Genomic DNA, 19421 nt, shown 5'->3' with positions numbered 1-19421 from the left:
CAGTATATTTCGCGTAGTTTTTTTTTAAAGAGACAGACGACACTTGAATGACGTGAACTTTGGCGTCACAATAAGGGGAAATTACTCTAAGTAGTAATTGTAAATCTGCTGAAATATAAATACCAAAATCTTCTCAAAATCTTGCAGAGCTAACGAATGGGGACATTTCTTCAAAGATAGGAAACAGCTGTAACTTGCTCTCATTTGGATTAATGCTCACATATATTTTATTCACTATATTTACGGTAATTTCCAGGAATGTTTTTTAAAAGGGGGCGTGGCAACATCATTCAAAAAATCTTCGCAAGCAAAAAGAAAAAGAAATTCTCAAAATCAGGAAAATTCTAATCCGGGTGAAGAATTGAGAGTGCGTAGTATGCCTTTAGCTCTTTAGCTGCTCAATAATGTCTTTTTTTTCGCTTCCATTTATTACATGCTCCCGGGGGATCCATTTTCCTTATATGATCAGCAAATTTTTTTTTATACGTAAATTTGAAAGCGGGCTCTTAAGATGTACATTCGGCAGGAATCTGGGCGCACAAGGAGAGTGAAAATTTCATCAATTTATTTTGAATATTTTTCGAATTATAACCGTTATTTGGTTTCTGTTGGATGTTGAATGAGTGGAAAAATATTTGAAATGCAATAGGTTTTTATCAAAATATGGTTCTTAATATAGCAACACGATGCAATTCATGCAAAATCCTACTTATTTACAGCTGTTTTTAAATGATTTTGTTGTCTCTGGGTCTTCTCTCCACAAATTTGAAACGTGTTAAGATAACATATATCAACATTGAAAATGTCGCTTTTTAAAAAAAGATGGAGAGATGACCCAGAGATGACTAATTATGTACTTTTTCAAATTATTTTTTGAGGATATAAAACAGTCCATTGATATGACAATGTTGTTTCAAACAGTACTTTATTGAACATATATTAGCAAGTCTCGCATGGCTCAGTGGTTTCGTCCTGGACTAGTGAATACAAACATTCAGAGTTTTGGGTTCAAATCCAACTGGTGGTCTTTTTAAAAAAAAATAAACTTTTTGTTTTAAATGTTTGTAATTATACCATGATGTTGAATTATAATATACCGGTATATTTTAATTTGTTGTTATTGATTTCTAAATCTGCTGTATGAATACTATTTTCTTTTCTTATTACTAGTTTTTTTTTTTTATATACACAATATAACTTCATTAAAATATGTTTGCATTAACATTTCCAACTATTTATCGGTTTACCTCTCATTGCCATTTTTTGAAAGTTTGTAAGTTTTTTAATAACCGAAATAGCAATGTTCTTCGACTCTCAACATAATATATATACATGTATTTTTGTTGAAACCTGTACATAGCCTTTCGAGGTTATAGACATTTCAATCCCAATTGATTCGTTTCGAAGATTCCTGCAAATTTACAATCTTATGCGCTCACTTTCTTTGATTTTTTTTTAAACGAGGGACTCTGTGATAAGTCAATTGTTTTTATGTAAGTTTAAGAAAAATGTCTGCTGCAAGAAAAGAGGAAATAAAATGTAATGTACATTATGTTAAAATCATTATTATTCAACACATTTTATCCGAGATAAATTCTATATATAAAGAGATAACAAAATCTTATGAATTATGAATAATGAAAATTAACTGGAAAAAATAGGCATGTTTATTTTATTCTGCATTCAAATTCATTTACTTTACGTCGCTACTTTTATTTTTATTGTTTTATCATAATTCAATCATTATGTTATCACATGCTGCGCTCGCCCCAACGGTCGCACCGTAATACATATTATAGAGATTATATAAATATATACTAGCAAGAGCCATACTTTACTGTCATATCGATCCATTTTTAAGCTAATTGTGCATGCATGTACAGTAGGCAGGTAAGTATATGAGTATGGAGGAAATAAACAATAGGACATTTTGAACTAAATAAAAAGGAATGAATAGAAAAAATAAACAGTTAGAAAAATGTAGATATTGCATAGTTAAACCAGTAAATTTTAAAGTGGGAAATTACACACCTAGAAACAGGGACTGGCACACACAAACTCTCTCTCTCTCTCTCTCTCTCTCTCTCTCTCTCTCTCTCTCTCTCTCTCTCTCTCTCTCCGGCTCTCTCTCTCTCTCTCTCTCTCTCTCTCTCTCTCTCTCTCTCTCTCTCTCTCTGGAGAGGGGTAGGGGTTGCGCTGTATGTATCATAACCATTAAAATTAGTACCTTTGGCATACTTATTGTAGAGCAATACTCTCTCAAAAATTCTTTGACGTTCGTTGATACTTAAATAACACTAGCTTGACAATGATGCAAGGAATGTGTAATTCTTGCTGCGCTCGCCAGAACGGTAGCACCGTAAAACATATTATTTACATTATTTTTTTTTAACTTCTCGCCATGTCTGCAAATGTGATTTATACCTGAAAATTCCTATCTTATCCCAAGGGTAAGTTCAAATTAATGGAAGAGCCACTGTGATAGTAACAGCCACAAGCGTAAACTTTGATTTTCGCTTGTGACATTGCAGGGTACAGCGTTCAACCTTTGTGACGTCACAATCAAACTCGTCAATTTAACCTTTGAGTACCCTGTGTGTTTTACTTAAGAAATGAACTCAATGTCTACCCAAGTTTTCTCGCATTATCACCGGTGTGAGATCGGTTTGTCCGGTGTGAGACAGCAGTGTGAGATTTTTCTGTCTTACACTGTGTATTACTACGCCGTTTTAAAACGTAAACAAACGTTGTCTGCTGTAGGGAAATGCAAAACAATGCATTGAGATTATCCATTAAGTAATTGTGTTGCATAATTAATTACAATTTTTCATATTGTAATCGAAAAAACTGTCATATGCTTTCATTTATAACTTGCACTATTTGAAGCACGCGGAGGGATAAACCGAAAGTAATCTTTTGAACGACACAACAGAAAGTTGTCAAACATCATTTTTTAAGCTAATATAATGCGAGAAAAATAATCATTCATTATAAACTCGTGTGGGATAGTGAAATTCCACCTCGGGGCCAAGATTCACGGTCTAGGACTCGGCAAAGCCTCGTCCTAGACAGTGAATCTTGTCCCCTCGGTGGAATTTCACTATCCCACACTCGTAATAATGAATGATTCTATTAATATCGCATAGCCCCCTAACTCCGTCACTACCCTAACTCCGTCACTTTCGGGAAACTCCTCGCCGTTTGATATCAAGTGCCATTATGACGTCATTTTTTACATGTCAAAAATCTTTAATCAAATGTCAACAATTTGCAACGGTTAAATTTAAGAATGTGTCAAAAAATAACAGAATTAAACCTTGTTCATTTTATGCACCATTAATTGTGTGAAATCAGCTAAATCTTTTTCACGGGTGTACTAAAATATCGATATTTCTGACATGCGGGCCCATTCGATCATTTACGGTGGTTAGCCATTTTTAGAGAGGTCAAGATGAAACATTTCACATGTAATACATTTTTGATTAAGGTAATTAATACATTTTTTTCAGTCCGCAATAGCCTTTATGCACTACTCTTGATATTAACGTAAAATCGCTCATGCCGTAATTTTTGCCTTATACAGGGTATATATATATCCGCTATATCGCTATTTAGAATATGCTACATTTCTAAAAATGTAATAAATAAATAATATAATAAGTAATATATTAATTAATGATATAAAATATTTGAAAAATGTAAGGACATAAATCAAACGGCATCCATACATTCTGAAAAGGCCACTGTGATTGTTGTTACATGGACCCATTTTTTATTCTGGTGAGCATTTCATTTCGATGAAATTAAATACAATTTAAATTATAAAAAAGCGTAAATTGCTCCAACCCAGGTTATACGAGTATAACTTGGGTAGATATTGAGTTCATTCCTTATAATTTAATTTTCTGGAATTTGCTGTACAAATTGAGTCCGTTTTACTTTTAAAAATGATAATTATAAATCTGTTCAAAATTCAAACGTAACGTCAAGTGAATTAGTACGTTGGTGCATTGTGACGTGTCTTGTGACGTGCAAACCAGGTTATACAAATTTAACTAAATTTTTCTATCCAATCAAATGCCGCGTTACAACCAGAATTAAATTATAGTGTTATAACTTCCGTAGCTTTCAACACACTTTACAAGCAAAAAATATATGGAATGTAAATATTTGTTATCATTCCTGGTCTCACATTACTACCTACCAACTCTATATTCTGTGCATGGAGCCCATATTACCATCGATAGGCTAATGTGTAATCTGAAGTTTTATCAAGATAACCAAAAAGGTTAAGACTGAGTATGTCGCATCCCTGTGATTAATTAAATGATTTTTTGCATGTAAGAAGATGATATGATGCTCACAAGTGAGGATGGAGTAGGAAGTGTGATGGCCCAAAATGTGCATTACTTGGATGGATTTGATATACATGTATTATTAACCGGATTTTCCAGGCGGTTGCCAAAAGGACACTCTTGTTGTACGGATAACTCCTCCTACAGTTTTCAAGTTAGGAAGTTGTTCTTTTGAAGATCAATTGTACATATATCAGAGGTGTGCATATTGCTGGGATTTTCCTTTCTGATTATTTATTTTAAAAAATACCAGCTATTCATTTTTTTTTTTAGAAATATTACATATAGGGTACCTCTATTGTACGGATAACTCCTCATACAGTTTTCAAGATAGGAAGTTGTTCTTTTGCAGAACGTTTGTACATATATTAGAGGTTTACTGGCACTGTACCAGTTATCGGCTATAATTTTACGTTTTCTTTTCGTGTTTCCTTATTTCTTGATATATTTTAACAAAACTTGACATATTTTAAATGGTGAACTCCTAATTTATCAGTCTGTTAGATTATATCATCATTTAGAACTTTTATAAAAACATTTTGTTTTTGTGCTATTTAGCACGCTCCAAATTTGCCGAGTTTTTACGATTTACTGTACCAGTTATCGGCTTCGTGATAATAACACAGTTAAATCCCTTTTCATGTTGATTTTATATTCTGCAAAGTTTAAATTGAATTATGTCCTTTGCGGGGTCAGCCTATAGGTCGTAGGGGTTACTATACATAAACAAAACTCATAAAATTATCCGTTTATCACCATACGGTAATACATAAAAACGTATGCTGTTCAATACATAACTGTGCAATCAGGCGTTCAACTGCACCATGAATCTCTCAGAATTTAGTGAATTTCTTTTGTTTAGAAATTTTATATGTATTGATATTATATGTCAAATCAAAGAAGGGATATAATAACGTATCACAAAGAGGTCATATTCTATTTTTAACTTATTACGTCACTTTCCCCATAGCTGAAAGTGCAAAGATGTAAATCAGCGGTAAACAATGATCGTTAAAGTTCATGTTTAAAACATATTCAAGAAAGTTTTCAAGCAAACTTACTTTTCTTTATACGAAACAGACAACTGAATTAAAAAATCTCGGATTGTCGCATGCTATAAACCCGAACCCTCAGTTTAGCCGATAACTGGTCTTAGCCGATAACTGGTACAGTACCAGTACATATTGCTGGTATTTTTATGTCTGATTATTTATAAAAAAAAATATAAAAAAAAAGAATTCCAGGTGTTGAACTTAGTCTATTTTTGGCAAGATATTGCGTATAGGGTACCACTAATGTACAGATAATGCCTCCTACAGTTTTCAAGGTATTGTTGTTTTTCTGATCAGTAGTTCATATCAGAGGTGTGCATATTACAAGGATTTTGATTTCTAATTCTTTATAAAAAGAATTACCAGCTGTTGAACTTTGTCATTTTTTGGCAAAATAATGAAGATAGGGTACCCTTATTTGACTGAAAAAAAACCTTCTACAGTTTTCAAAATTGGAAATTGTTGTTTTGCAGATCAATTGTACATAAATCAGAGGTTTGTATATTGCTAGGATTTTGATATCTAATTATTTATGAAAAAAATATTAGCTGTAGAACGTAGCTTCATTTTTTGGCAATAAGATTGCATATAGAGAACCCCATTTCTCAGGATAGGTAGTGTTCATCAATTCAGGGTTGACAAATGGATTATAGATACTGTTCACACTAAAGAAACCCCGGTTTGCTGTCACATTGACAGCTTTTCTCTTGTTTAAAACATTACTTTGGCAAAAGGTTGGACATATCGGTGTCCGTAGCATTTGGACGATAGTGGGGTAAATAGTACAGATGGCACGTCCTATGACTTTGAAGATGTGCCCAATACCTTTTTTGATCTCCTAATAAAGAATCAATAAGACGACAAACTCGATTTTTTTATTCAATACCAACATAGCCCCTCGGATACAGTGAAATGAATTTTATCATCTATGCTCTCTTTACCATCTGAAAAGTTTAACTATGAATACCTGAGATAAACATCGAGATGTTTAATTTATTTCTGTATTACAGTATCAACAGAGTTATCAATTGTTTCAATATCGTTTCAAACTCAAATATTAAATCAAAGTTGCATCTGCGATACGCCTCCATGCATATATCAAATCTTATTAAATAAAGCCTAGAAATTATACACATATTCATTTAAGAGGAAAATGAGCAAAAAGGGTAAACTTTTGAACAGAAAACGCTGTATACTAAAAAAAATCTATTTGTGCCCGAGGAAAGCACTAATACATGTATATTGATCTGTGCTGTATTTGTTTATCTCTCATCGCAAAGGTAAACTGAACATTTTGTTAGTGGTGTCCTTTTTGATACATTGTATTAATAAATCAGCATTATTTGAATTTATTTATGTTAGTAATACACTCAGGAGGCAATGGTATTAGCGCATTACCTTTTATTTGACCATCGGCTTTAAATCTAAACTGGCTACAATTTTGCCTAACATGATGTTGATTTGGTCTGAAATTTTGCCACGGACGTGTTGAGGTTATCTACTTTGTACTACTGCAGCAGTAGAGTCCAGAATACAATTGTAACTCATGTTTTGAAATTGGGAGGGGCTTATATATTAAGCACATTGAGCTAAATAAATATAACAAACAAATGTTTAGTATATATGTAGTGCATTTGTTGTATTAAATAATATTTAGTGTGGGTTGCGGGGAATGCTTGGCTCGTGAGGGAATGGAAAATTTCGCTTGATTTCAGAAGTCTCCCCCCCCCCCCCCCCCCAAGCTGACGCTATGTGCCTGTTCCTATATAGCTTGAATGTGTTGTCCTTATATTAAAGAAACTAAATTATAATTGTTATCTCTATATTAGGAAACACTCAATAGTTTGTTGGATAGTCTGATTACTTCTGATTTTTTTCCTCTACTGCATTCTTTGTCACCATCTAACCCATCCCCTTCCTCCCGAGAATACACATCGCTCCATACACGGCTTGGGAGAGGGTTAATTGCTTTTCGGTGAACATCTTGGGCGAATACAGAAGAAACTTCAGATAGCTTGCCCTTTTGTCAACTATTTCTTCCATCCAATACACTTATCCCCCTACCCATACCAAACAACATCGCCTCCTCTAAATTCTCAAATACATGCATCAAGTACCGGAAAATTATGTCTATTGGTCACAATCGAAATGTTCCTATTTATCGATTATAATCAAACTTTAATTCTAAATATAATATACATGTATATGTTCGATTGAAACCTAAATATCAAGATTTAAAGTTACATTTTCAAAGATACTAATCTGTATTCAAGAATTTCATGTATAAACAGGTTGATAGGAAAATATTAACAGAGAGCTGCTGGACTAGTGATATTTTTGTGTGATAAATAGCATCATATCATAGAGTGAAGATTTTTTTTTTTTAAACTGAAGAAACATAATTTTATTCAATACCTCTGTCATACACAATATAACATCGTCGGAACCCATGGGCTGATCATATGAACCGGCAGCGAAGATCGTAATATACTTAAAAACAAGAGATGTTTGTGAAACACTTATGCCCCTTTCCCTTGGAAACATCCACAAAGAAAATGAACGTAAACTGCAAATAATTGGAATTTTTCTATGTCCAAGAGCCATAACTCTGTCGAAAATTGCTCAAACTTGACCTAGATATTAGTTAAATAAACCTGTATACAAAATTTCATATCAATATGTTCATCCTCTGCGAAGAAAATGAGCGGAAACTGCAAATAACTGGAATTTTTCTACGTCCAAGGGCCTGTCAAAAATTGCTCGATCGTACCCAATATCAAACTTGACCTAGATATTATCATGATAAAACTGTATACCCTTTCATTTCAACATGGTCATCCTCTGCGAAGAAAATGAACGGAAACTGTTGGTGGACCGACCGACAGACAGCAGCAAAGCAATATGCCCTTCCTTCTTCGAAGAGGGGCATAATGATTAAAAACGGGTTGATATTATATCTGTCTTCGGATTTTTGCACGTTTACCACTATTTTTAAAAATGTAATATTTGCGGGATTTTCATGCTATAATATTAAAAAAGACGACATGCGAAGAGTGATACGAGGCATTTTTTGCTGCGATGGATAGAAATCACTAGAAAATGTACTAGAATTTAATATATCAACCTAAAATTGAGAGCGAGTGAAAAGGGTACCCTTAACATGGTTCCAATATCTGATAAAAGCGTATGTCATGTTAATTTATAAATTAAATAGAAGATATACGCTCTGAAGGAAACTGAAAACTATGAACTGTATCATAAAGCTTCGTTCATGACTTCTTGAAGAGACTTCGACAAACTCATCGCTCAGTAAACAAGCATTCTGAGAGTATTGCATAAGCAATACACGTCCCCTACCGGTTTGTGAAAATTGTGAAAACATTGCACTATTATGCAGAATATCAAACCCGAACATTAAAAAATTGGAGTATAAAAAATAAATTTTCTCAAAAATATGTCAACCAGACGCTACAAAAGTGTAAATTTGATCTGTAGTTTTACATTTTGAAGCTGTTCAGCAAATTTCATATTATTCCTCAAACGCATAAAGAAAAAAAGTGTGGAAAACTGAAGTGGGACAAACAGACAGACAGACGGACGGACAGACAGACGGACGGACGGACGGACGGACTGACGGACGCAGAGGAAAGCTATAGTCCCCTCCGGTGAAAGCCGGTAGGGGACTAATAATATCCAATATACACTGTACTACCGCATCGATTACAAAAAGATTAATAGTTTTTTTTATGAAAAAAGGGGGGAAATGTAGAACAGATCATCGTGGGCAATTTTTATAGAGTACTAAATTACTAAATTCTACCAAAACGCCAAAAACGTAGAAATGACGTCGCTAGCGTACGGCGACGATCCTTGCTTCTCGCTCTACAAAATACTATCTTCAGAAATATGTATTATAATGCATTAACATTTTCAGATCTGAATTGAAATAGATAGATATCTCAAAGCACAAGCTTTTGTCTTTTTACGCGGATATATATATATATATATATATATATATATATATATATATATATATATATATATATATATATATATATATATATATATATATTACAGGTTTTACTTCGAATATTTATTGTGGACACAGTGACAGTGAAATTAAATGATAGAGAGCCCTGCAAATATAAAACAATAATCCTTATGCTATGATAATTTACTTAATTTCCATCTAGATTTGAATTATTACATAATATCGTAGCGATATCATAATTCATATTATATATTTACATAAAGCAATTAAAGGGAGGTAACTCTTACAATTTTAATGTATTATACGATATTAACTTCTCCCATAATTATCATAAAAATAGGTTGTAATTAAAAATATAATAGACACATTATTCGTTAGAAATTGTCTCACCATTCTATGGGAATAAGCTTTGAAATTCCCCTAGTCATTCTATGATGAGTTATAATGGTTATATGTTTATCTGTAATTCAATTAACAGAATACTAAAAATACTATTTAATTAAAAACATTTACATTGCTCATTTTGAACAATTAGACCAAACATTTGATCATCATAAAAACACCCTATAAACTGATTAGAAAATCAGTTACTCCTTTGAATAAGAATCAAATATTGACTTTATAATCAATATCTACTAAATAAATCTATAATACTCTTTCATGACACTCATTCAATAAAGGACTATATATGGTTTGGGCCTAAAATGGCCCCCTAAAAGGAATATCATTATTTTACTGTAATTCTTTGTTTTCTTTGTACAGGTATATATGTGATGTTTAAACTTAATGTTCATTTTGATTCAAGTGCCCACAATTTAGAAATACGGCATTGTAAATACAACCTTTTCCCGCCACTTTTGCATTTTAGCATAAAAAGCTTGTTTTCAAGCAGTTTTTCTTTCAGGAAACATAGAGCGCATGCTTGAACCAACAAAATATTTTAATCAGAGATGTATCTAGCCAAATCTAATAAGTGACAAAAAATTTGTCCTGGTTCAAGCATGCGCTCTTTATATCCCATTCGTAAAAAGATAAGAAAAATGTCAATTTTCGACTAATTTTGATTGAATTATAGAAATAACGTCACTTCTGACGTCATATACTGCAAGTGAGTGCAAATAAATCAAACAAATATGTAAAAAATATATTTTATATAAACTTTTCTAAATTATAACATAACATTTTATTGTAAAAGACTCTATACAAAATGGTGAATTTTGGGGGCCAAATTTAATTCTTATCATACATAGTTCTTTCTGTAAGTTGTATTTTTTACGGACTACTTCTTTTAGCGCAGTTATACAAATAGTTGTTTGGTTGTAGTATATATAGAACCGATCAGGTATAGACAGGTCATCGAAGAGCAATCAACCCTTTCGAACACGATTTTTTCTGGCCGTACTTATGACTGAGACGAGTTCAAGCCACGTGGGAGAAGAGCGGACTTTTCATGCTGCCCCAGGAGGTTCACAACACGGGCCCATGCAAGATTCTATGGATGATTTTACGACCGCAGAAGCATTTGGATATCTTTTCTGACAAGCTAGAGAGAGCGCTGAGAAGGCAGAAACAGGAGATTGTCAACGAATTGAATTTGACTTCAAAATCAACGGAGAAAAAGGTACCGGACTTTAAGTTTCAAAGTAACAAGATCCAATTTGAATTTAACTCGGACAGAGAACATGACATTCTTAAAGCAGTTAATCTATTAAAAAGCAATAATGTTGAATCTGACATTGACGCTTTAAATTCTGTTGTAAAAGACTTGAACAAAAGAAATAAATTTGTACGTATTGCCGACAAGTATGGGTGGGATGTCGTACAAGAATATCAAGATGACCCTATTACTGATGATGCTGACGATGCTACTAAGCTTAGACAAGCTATTTTTAGGGCAAAGAAAAGAAACAACAACAGAAAGCCAGGATGCGTAACAACCGTTTGTATTCTGGAAAAGATTCGTAGGGGCAATATAACTAATTTAGCCTTGATGGGGCATATGAACTGTTTAGCCTTGATGGGGCATTGTGATTGATTTAGCCTTTATGGGGCACATTGACTTAATAGCCTTGATGGGGCATATACATGATTGATTCAGCCTTGATGGGGCATTGCATTTGATATAGCCTTGATTGGGCATTGTATTTGATTTAGCCTTGATGGGGCATTGTGTTTAATTCAGCCTTGATGAGGCAATGTGTTTGATATAGCCTTGATGGGGCAATGTATTTGATTTAGCCTTGATGGGGCATTATGTTTAATTCAGCCTTGATGGGGCATTTTCTTTTTTGGCCTTAATTGGGCATTGTTATGTGTATTATGATAGTTTAATTAGTCTTTGTGACTTTAGATAATATTATAATTGATGATGGGTTCTTTGACTTATGTATTAAACATTATTTAATTATATATATTTTCAGCTTACATGTACATTCTCACATGGGAAAGAAGTTTGAGAGATTCAAGATCCAAGACTATAGGAAATAGTTTTGGGAATGGGTAATATAGTACTGAACAGCCGATCTGAAAATACCTATAAAACGTATAGAACTTAATTATTTTCTGAGATTCAAGGCTTGGTGTAAAACATTTGATTTTCAGGATTTACCTGCTTCACCCTCTACAGTCACAGTTTATTTATCTTATTTGATACAGATCAATTCTTCAGCAGCGATAATTGATGCAGCATAATATAGTATTCAATGGACTCATTGCATGAACCTGTGTAACAATCCGTGCGATAACAGTTTTGTGAATTTAATTTTAGAAGGCGGAAAAAGATTAAGGTTCAACCCTATAGCTGAGAAGAAACCTATTACACCAGAAATTTTAGAAAAAATTATGGATAAGTTTTCTCAGGTTGAAAATTTGTATCACTCCAGACTTGTTTGCATGGTACTATTGTGTTATGCTGGTTTTCTGAGGTACGATGAACTTGTACATATTAAGATGTGTGATATTAAGTTTCATCAATCTGGTTCACATATTGAAAAACAAGCCTTTGACATATACTAGAGCGAGAGAACTTCTGTTAGATGCATTTAAAATTGTTGGAGTTGATTTCAAAGAATATGGTTTACATAGTTTGAGAAGTGGGGAAGCTACAACAGCAGCTAATAATAATGTTCCAGACAGACTCTTTAAAGTACACGGTAGAAGGCGTTCAATAAATGCAAAAGATGGATATGTTTTGGACAGCCTTAACGTACAGTTATCTGTTACTCTGAATCTTGGATTATAATATCTTTAATTTCTGAATTGCATAATTAGTATACCTTTGGTGTCGAACTGGTTGATAGCTCACTCGATCACTCTAACACCTGTGTTCTTGTTATTTATAAAATACTTAGAATAGAAATACTTTATGTTCGGATGAGTGAAACGAAGGAGAACATAAATAAATTTCTGTATGTTGTATTTTTTACGGACTACTTCTTTTAGCGCAGTTATACAAGTAGTTGTTTGGTTGTAGTATATATAGAACCGATCAGGTATAGACAGGTCATCGAAGAGCAATCAACCCTTTCGAAAACGATGTGGTACATGTGGATATGATGAAGTATTCTTGATATGTATTTATATATGAAATTTACATTGTATTTTGTAGATATATTTGGAAGTATACAATTATTGGGCCTAATTCCAGTTCATCGCTATTAAACGTCGCGTGCTGATTGTCTATTACGGCGAATAAACTGGTTGATAGCTCACTCACTCTAACACTTGTGTTCTTGTTATTTATAAAATACTTAGAATAGAAATACTTTATGTTCGGATGAGTGAAACGAAGGAGAACATAATTCTAATTAGTTAAAGTGCTTCATAAGAAATTACTAATTTGCTAATTTATAGAAAAGTACATGTTAATAATATTTTAATACATGGAATATTAGTTAATATTTTACTTACCAGAAAGAGAAATAGTCTGTTGTCAAACTTTATGATGTAGGTCTTATTCAGCTAGTTCAAATATATATAACTGCTACCCTCTGGCTGACCAAACAAAGATTGACCAAAACTTGGCGGCAAAATATCATACGCAGATCAACAAACCAACCACAACAACCCTAACAAATATCTGACCAATAAAACTCGTGCACACAAATGTTTACCAAATCACGGCCCCTGGGGTTTATATACAGGTGTGTAAAGGTACAGGGTGGATCTAAGTGTGTATGGTGTGTATTTAAAATTTGTGTCAGATTTGGTTGGTTTTATTTTAAAATCTATATACATAATCTATATACTTAAATAATATGATATTCATAATATTCATACTATAACAATCTCCCCCCGGTTATGGAATGACGTCCGCGTCATTCAACGGAGAAATACGGCATAAAACGGCATTAAAAAAACAGAATATATACATGTTTTAAAATTGACTTACTGCAATGATGAAACAATGTTCAACATGGTCATCTGGTATACACTAGAGTTCACATTATCAAAATGTCCATCCTTCATAATCTCTCTTAGAGATGTTGCTTGCTGTAACCAGTCTGGCTTACCTTGTGCCATCATCACATAGTCTTTGGTCCAGTCGGGCGCTTTTCTCTCTCTTCCTGACCTCCATGGAGCGGGAATTGGTCTCTCTATATCTAGTTGTGGTTCATCATCAGCAAAGGAATGATCCTCATCTGCGATGAAAGTCTCTTCATCTGCTATGGGAATCTCATCATCTGCTGTAGAAATGTCATCATCTGCTATGGAAGTCTCATCATCTGCTATGGAAGGTTCTTCATCTTCTTCTTCCTCAGGCTGATCCTCAGGCAAATCCTGGTGAAGAGCGTCCTCTTCTGAATCAGCATCTGAAGCTTCTCCAGTCAAAGCATGATCGTCATCATGTTGACTAGTGGAATTACGTGGGGAATTTCTTCGCATTACAGGGTAACCTGCAAAAGAAAATTCGCTATCTTCATCTGAAATATCATCTTTGTCCTTTCTTTGCTCCTTCCCTTTTCTCGGCTTCGGAGGTGTTGATCTGGCTATTGGAAACTTAGTTCCAATAGGTAACAATAGATTCCTATGTAGAACCTTGCAACGACCTTCCCCATTCTCTCGCCTTACTTTGAATACAGGGATGTCCTCGTTTGGTTGGGAAATAATGATATATGGGTTGTCTTCCCACTTGTCCGCTATCTTGTGTTTCCCGTCGTATGACACTATTCTAACAAGGACCCTGTCACCAATTCCTAATGTAGCTGCTCTGGCTCTTAGGTCATAATTGGATTTCTGTCTGTTCTGGGAAGCTTTGGTAGCTGTCCTTGCTTGCCTATATGCTTCCTGCAAGCGCAGCTTCATCTTCTCTATGTACTTGGTTGTCACTTGTAATCAGCATACGTTCTAGACAATCCAAAGATGACATCTACAGGTAACTTTGGCTCTCTCCCGAACATGAGAAAAAATGGTGAGAATCCTGTAGTGTCGTTGACCGTAGAGTTGTATGCATGAACTAAAGTGTTAATATGAATTTTCCAGTTTGCTTTCTGAGAATTTTCTAAAGTACCTAACATAGAAAGTAAAGTTCTATTAAATCTTTCTGTGATGCCATTACCCATTGGGTGGTATGGAGTGGTTCTGGATTTGTAGATGCCTAAAATAGAACATAATTCTTTAATAATATTGCTGCAAAAATTGGTGCCCTGGTCTGAATGAAGTTTTTCTGGAATGCCATAAAATAAAATGAAATTATTAAATATAGCTTCAGCTGTTACTCTGGCTGTCTGGTTTCTGGTAGGGACTGCAACAGAAAATTTAGTAAAATGATCAGTTATAACAAGAATATTTTTAATTCCTCCTTTGGACGGTTCTAAAGTTAAATAGTCCATACAAACTAACTCTAAAGGTTGTGATGTCTGAATGTTGACCAACTCTGTTTTCTCAGCGGTTTTCTTGCTCTTCACACATCGTTCACAGTTGCTGATCCAGTTGGCTACATCTCGCTGCATTCTCGGCCAATAAAATCGCTGCCTTACAAGAGATAAGGTTTTGTCTCGGCCTAAGTGTCCCATCTTGTTGTGGAGGTTACTCAACACGGTTGGAATTGCTGATGCAGGAATGACATGTTGTAGGATTGTCTTGTCCTCTGAATTAATCTCTCTGAGTAATGTGTTATCTCTAACTTTCAACTTAGAGAAATTCCTGTGAAAGTTAAAGTCATTCTTTGTCTGTAATGTACTTCTCTCTGGCTTCTTTCCTAAGATCACCTGTTGTTTCCATAAGGAAATGGAGGGATCATCATTCTGCAGAGTTGCTATGTCATACTGCTCTCCTATCTTCTCAATAGGTTGCATACTCTTACAAATGACATGATCAAAAGCTAATGTCTCAGCATAAGGTTGACCAATCTGGCATATAGCTTTGATGGAATCAGATGATAACTCCTCATGATTAAGCCGGGATAATCCATCTGCGTCACTGTTGCATTTCCCTGGGCAGTACAGGATTTTAAAGTTGTAACTGGCTAATGCGGAAAGCCAACGGTGACCTGTGGAATCCAGTTTAGCATTGCTTAAAACATAAGTCAGTGGGTTATTGTCTGTGTAAACAGTGAATTCCTTACCTTGTAGATAATCGGAATATTTCTCTGTTATTGCCCATTTAAGAGCTAAAAATTCCAGCTTGTGCGTGGGATAGTTCTTCTCAGCACGACTTAAACCTCTACTGGCATAAGCTATCACTTTGTCTATTCCATCTTGACACTGGTATAGTACAGCACCTATTCCAGTTTGGCATGCATTTGAATGCAGCTTGAATGGCTTACTGAAGTCTGGATAGGCTAAGATGGGTGGTGATGTAAGCTTTTCCTTGAGGGTATCAAATGACTGTTGTTGTTCTCTTTGCCACTTCCACTTTGGATCTTCTCTATGCTTGCTGTTAGTACGTTGTTTCTTCCCTATGGCCATGATATCAATGAGTGGTCTGGCAATTTTTGCAAAATCCTTAATAAACTTCCTGTAATATCTGGCGAAACCTAGAAACTTTCGTACATCTTCCGCATTGGAAGATACTGGCCAATTTTTCACTTTGTTGATTTTGTCTGGGTCTGGCTCAACCCCTTCGCTAGAGACAATATGTCCTACATATTTTACTTTCTTTGATAAAAATGAACATTTCTTTGGGGAAAGTTTAAGCCCATATTGCCGGATATGCTGGAAAACCTGTTCTAATCTATGAATGTGTTCTCTGAAAGTAGAAGAAAATATTATTAAATCATCTAAATAAATAAAGCAAATTTTGAGATGTAGATCACCTAAACATTCTTCTTGAAGCCATTGATACGTGGCAGGGGCATTGGCCAATCCGAAACTCATCTTATTAAATTCATAGAAGCCTAAGGGCCCAACGGTGAAAGCTGTCCTTTCTTTGTGCGATTCCTCAATCTCGATTTGATGATATCCTGACTTCATATCAAGGACGCTGAAGTAGGTATTTCCAGAAAGGGAGTCTATAATCTCCTCTATTCTTGGTAAGGCATAGTTGTCCTTCACAGTTCTAGAATTGAGTTGCCTGTAATCAATACATAGGCGCAAAGTCCCATCACTCTTCCTTACCAATACTACGTTTGATGAAAAAAGCGAATGGGAGGGGCGGATAATTCCAGCTGCTAACAAGTCCTTGATGTGCGACCTAACTTCATCAATCATTGCAGGGGGTATTCGTCGATACTTCTGCTTAAATGGATGCTCATCAGACAACTCGATCCTATGCTTCACCTTGTCTGTGGTTCCAATATCTGTATCACTTGTGGAAAATATATCCTGATAAGATTCAACAAGGTCTACGCATGCTTGTCGCTCTTCATCTGTAATGTCATCAGGAATATGGATTTTAGACAAAATCCCTTCCAACTTGGGTGATACAGTAGATTGACCAAAATTTTCTATAACTACAGGCTGAATCTCACACAAAACAGCTTTTTGTGGAATAGAAATAGTCCTTGTAGTTACATTGTTGATAGTCACAGGAAATATCTGGTAATCCTCATATACATAAGGATGCAGTGTTGCCTGTATGTCAACATCATCTGGTATGCAGGTCTTAGAAGACTGATGCATTATCACTGTGACTTTGCTGTATGGGATCTTTTTATCCACATATTCATCAATAGTAATATTGCTGTTAGGAGGAATAACAATCCTGGTCGCTTCTGCACTCTTAACTAGTCCTAGTGCATATCCATTCCTTTGAAGCTCCTTCTCTCTAACTAAAATACACCAGAATGCTAAGTACCAAGGTGTATGCAAAGCTACATCCTGTAAGAATCTAGAACCAAACTACTCTCTCGTTGTGTCAATAAGGTTCTGTATTATGTTGGTTCCTATAAGTACTGGTACATGAGAGTTGTAGTTACTTGTGGGAACAACTAAAAATAGACAGTCATGCAGTTTATCTAATGTAGGAATACCTAATGGAGTCAAACTAGCACAAACATATCCTATGTAAGGCATATTTTGGCCATCTGCACATTCAATATGAATGGCATCTTCTATGCTATGAAGTTCAACATCATGCAGTTGCTTCCTGTAAAATTCTTCACTAATGGTAGACACAGTAGCTCCTGTATCTTGCAATGCTCGACACTGGATGTCATTGATAGCAACTGTAATTTCATTTGGCTTTCCTATTAATGTCTGTTTCCTGGGACTCTTTGTCCTCGATTCAACCCCTCATCCCCAGGTGTTGACTTGTTGAAGTTTAAACCTTGGCGACGATGATTAACGAGAACTCTGCATCCAATAGCAACATGACCAACTTGTCCACACTTGTAGCATGTTGGTGGATCTCTAGCTCTAGAATCCCGAAGTTCTGTTACTGCATCTTCAGTATCTTTATTAGGCTGTTGTGAGCTGGGGTACTGTCTATATCCTCTTCTATAACCTTGATTCTGTCTCCCTCTCTGATAAGGCTGTCTAGCCTGTGGCATTGGTCTGTAGTTATAACTGTGTTGCCTGTCTTTCATGCCTCTAATCTCTGTAGTTAGTTGATTGATCTTAGCTTCCAATGACTGAAATCTATCATCTGGCTCCTCCTTGGGTGTTGCGGATTTCGTAATGGCTGATTTCTTCATCGGTGGCTGATGTTCTATTTCCACCTTCCTCACTGCAGCTCTCAAAGAGTCGAATGTACTAGACTTGTCGTATAAGTGTCCACATATATCTTTCAAAGATTGTCTGAGTCCTTTAAAGAACATAGTTCTCAACATTTCATCACACTCTCTAGTCTGTACTAATCCTTTTTGTTGTGCTTTGCTGATAATATCTTCTAAACGACAACTCCATCTTGCACATTCTTCATCTTCTCTTTGCCGAGCACTATAGAATTCAGCTAGGATGTCCTCTCTCTCTGCCACAGTTCCATATATACTATCAAGCTTATCCAAGATTGACCTCGTGGAAGCACCAGCTCCCAGGTGCATAACTACATGACTAGCCTCTCCCTTAAGCGACCATCTTATGGCATGAGATATGGTCTCTGGTTTATATGATTCATTCAGTAGGCACTCAACTTCATATCTCCAGACATCATAAGAGGCATCGGACTTTGAGTCTCCAGAGAAAAAGGATATCTTGATAAACTGCGGACTTGGAGATGCTGCAGAGGATGTCTCTACCGGTCTGCCAGCAACATCAGCTGATGTTTTCTCACTCAGTTTGGCTGCTGATTTCATCCAGGTGATGAAGTCTTCAGGACTATCAGCTTTTGGTATCATCTTCAGTGATTCTAAAGCAGACACTATGTTTTTCACTTCATCAGGAGTCAATGTAGCTTCCTCTGTTTCAGACATGGTGATATATTGCACAGCAGTATACAACACACATACACAAAACAATAGAAATTGTAAATATAATTTAAACCCAGAATTCAATTGCTAATATCCGAGAATATGATTGCTAACTAAATGAAATAAATGAAATGATAAATGATTTTTTTTTTAATTCAGGAGGGTTTGTTCAATCAATGTATGAGAACAAATGAAACAAGGGATAAGTTTTTGGGTTTTTTTTATAAATAAACACA

The 19421-nt window shown here is 35.0% G+C and overlaps 1 protein-coding gene across 1 annotated transcript; it reads right to left on the bottom strand.

Moving 5' to 3' along the window:
• Positions 1-18027: 18027 nt before the first annotated feature.
• On the bottom strand, positions 18028-19188 carry LOC136275588 (paraneoplastic antigen Ma3 homolog). The gene has a single exon (XM_066085177.1). It carries the CDS (start codon positions 19186-19188, stop codon positions 18028-18030), a length of 1161 nt encoding a protein of 386 aa, XP_065941249.1.
• Between the last annotated feature and the right edge of the window lie 233 nt (positions 19189-19421).

Source organism: Magallana gigas, chromosome 5 (genome assembly GCF_963853765.1).
Source record: "Magallana gigas chromosome 5, xbMagGiga1.1, whole genome shotgun sequence".
Lineage (NCBI taxonomy): Eukaryota > Metazoa > Mollusca > Bivalvia > Ostreida > Ostreidae > Magallana > Magallana gigas.
The sequence above is the reverse complement of the archived record's forward strand: the minus strand, read 5'-3'. Positions and strand labels throughout refer to the sequence as shown.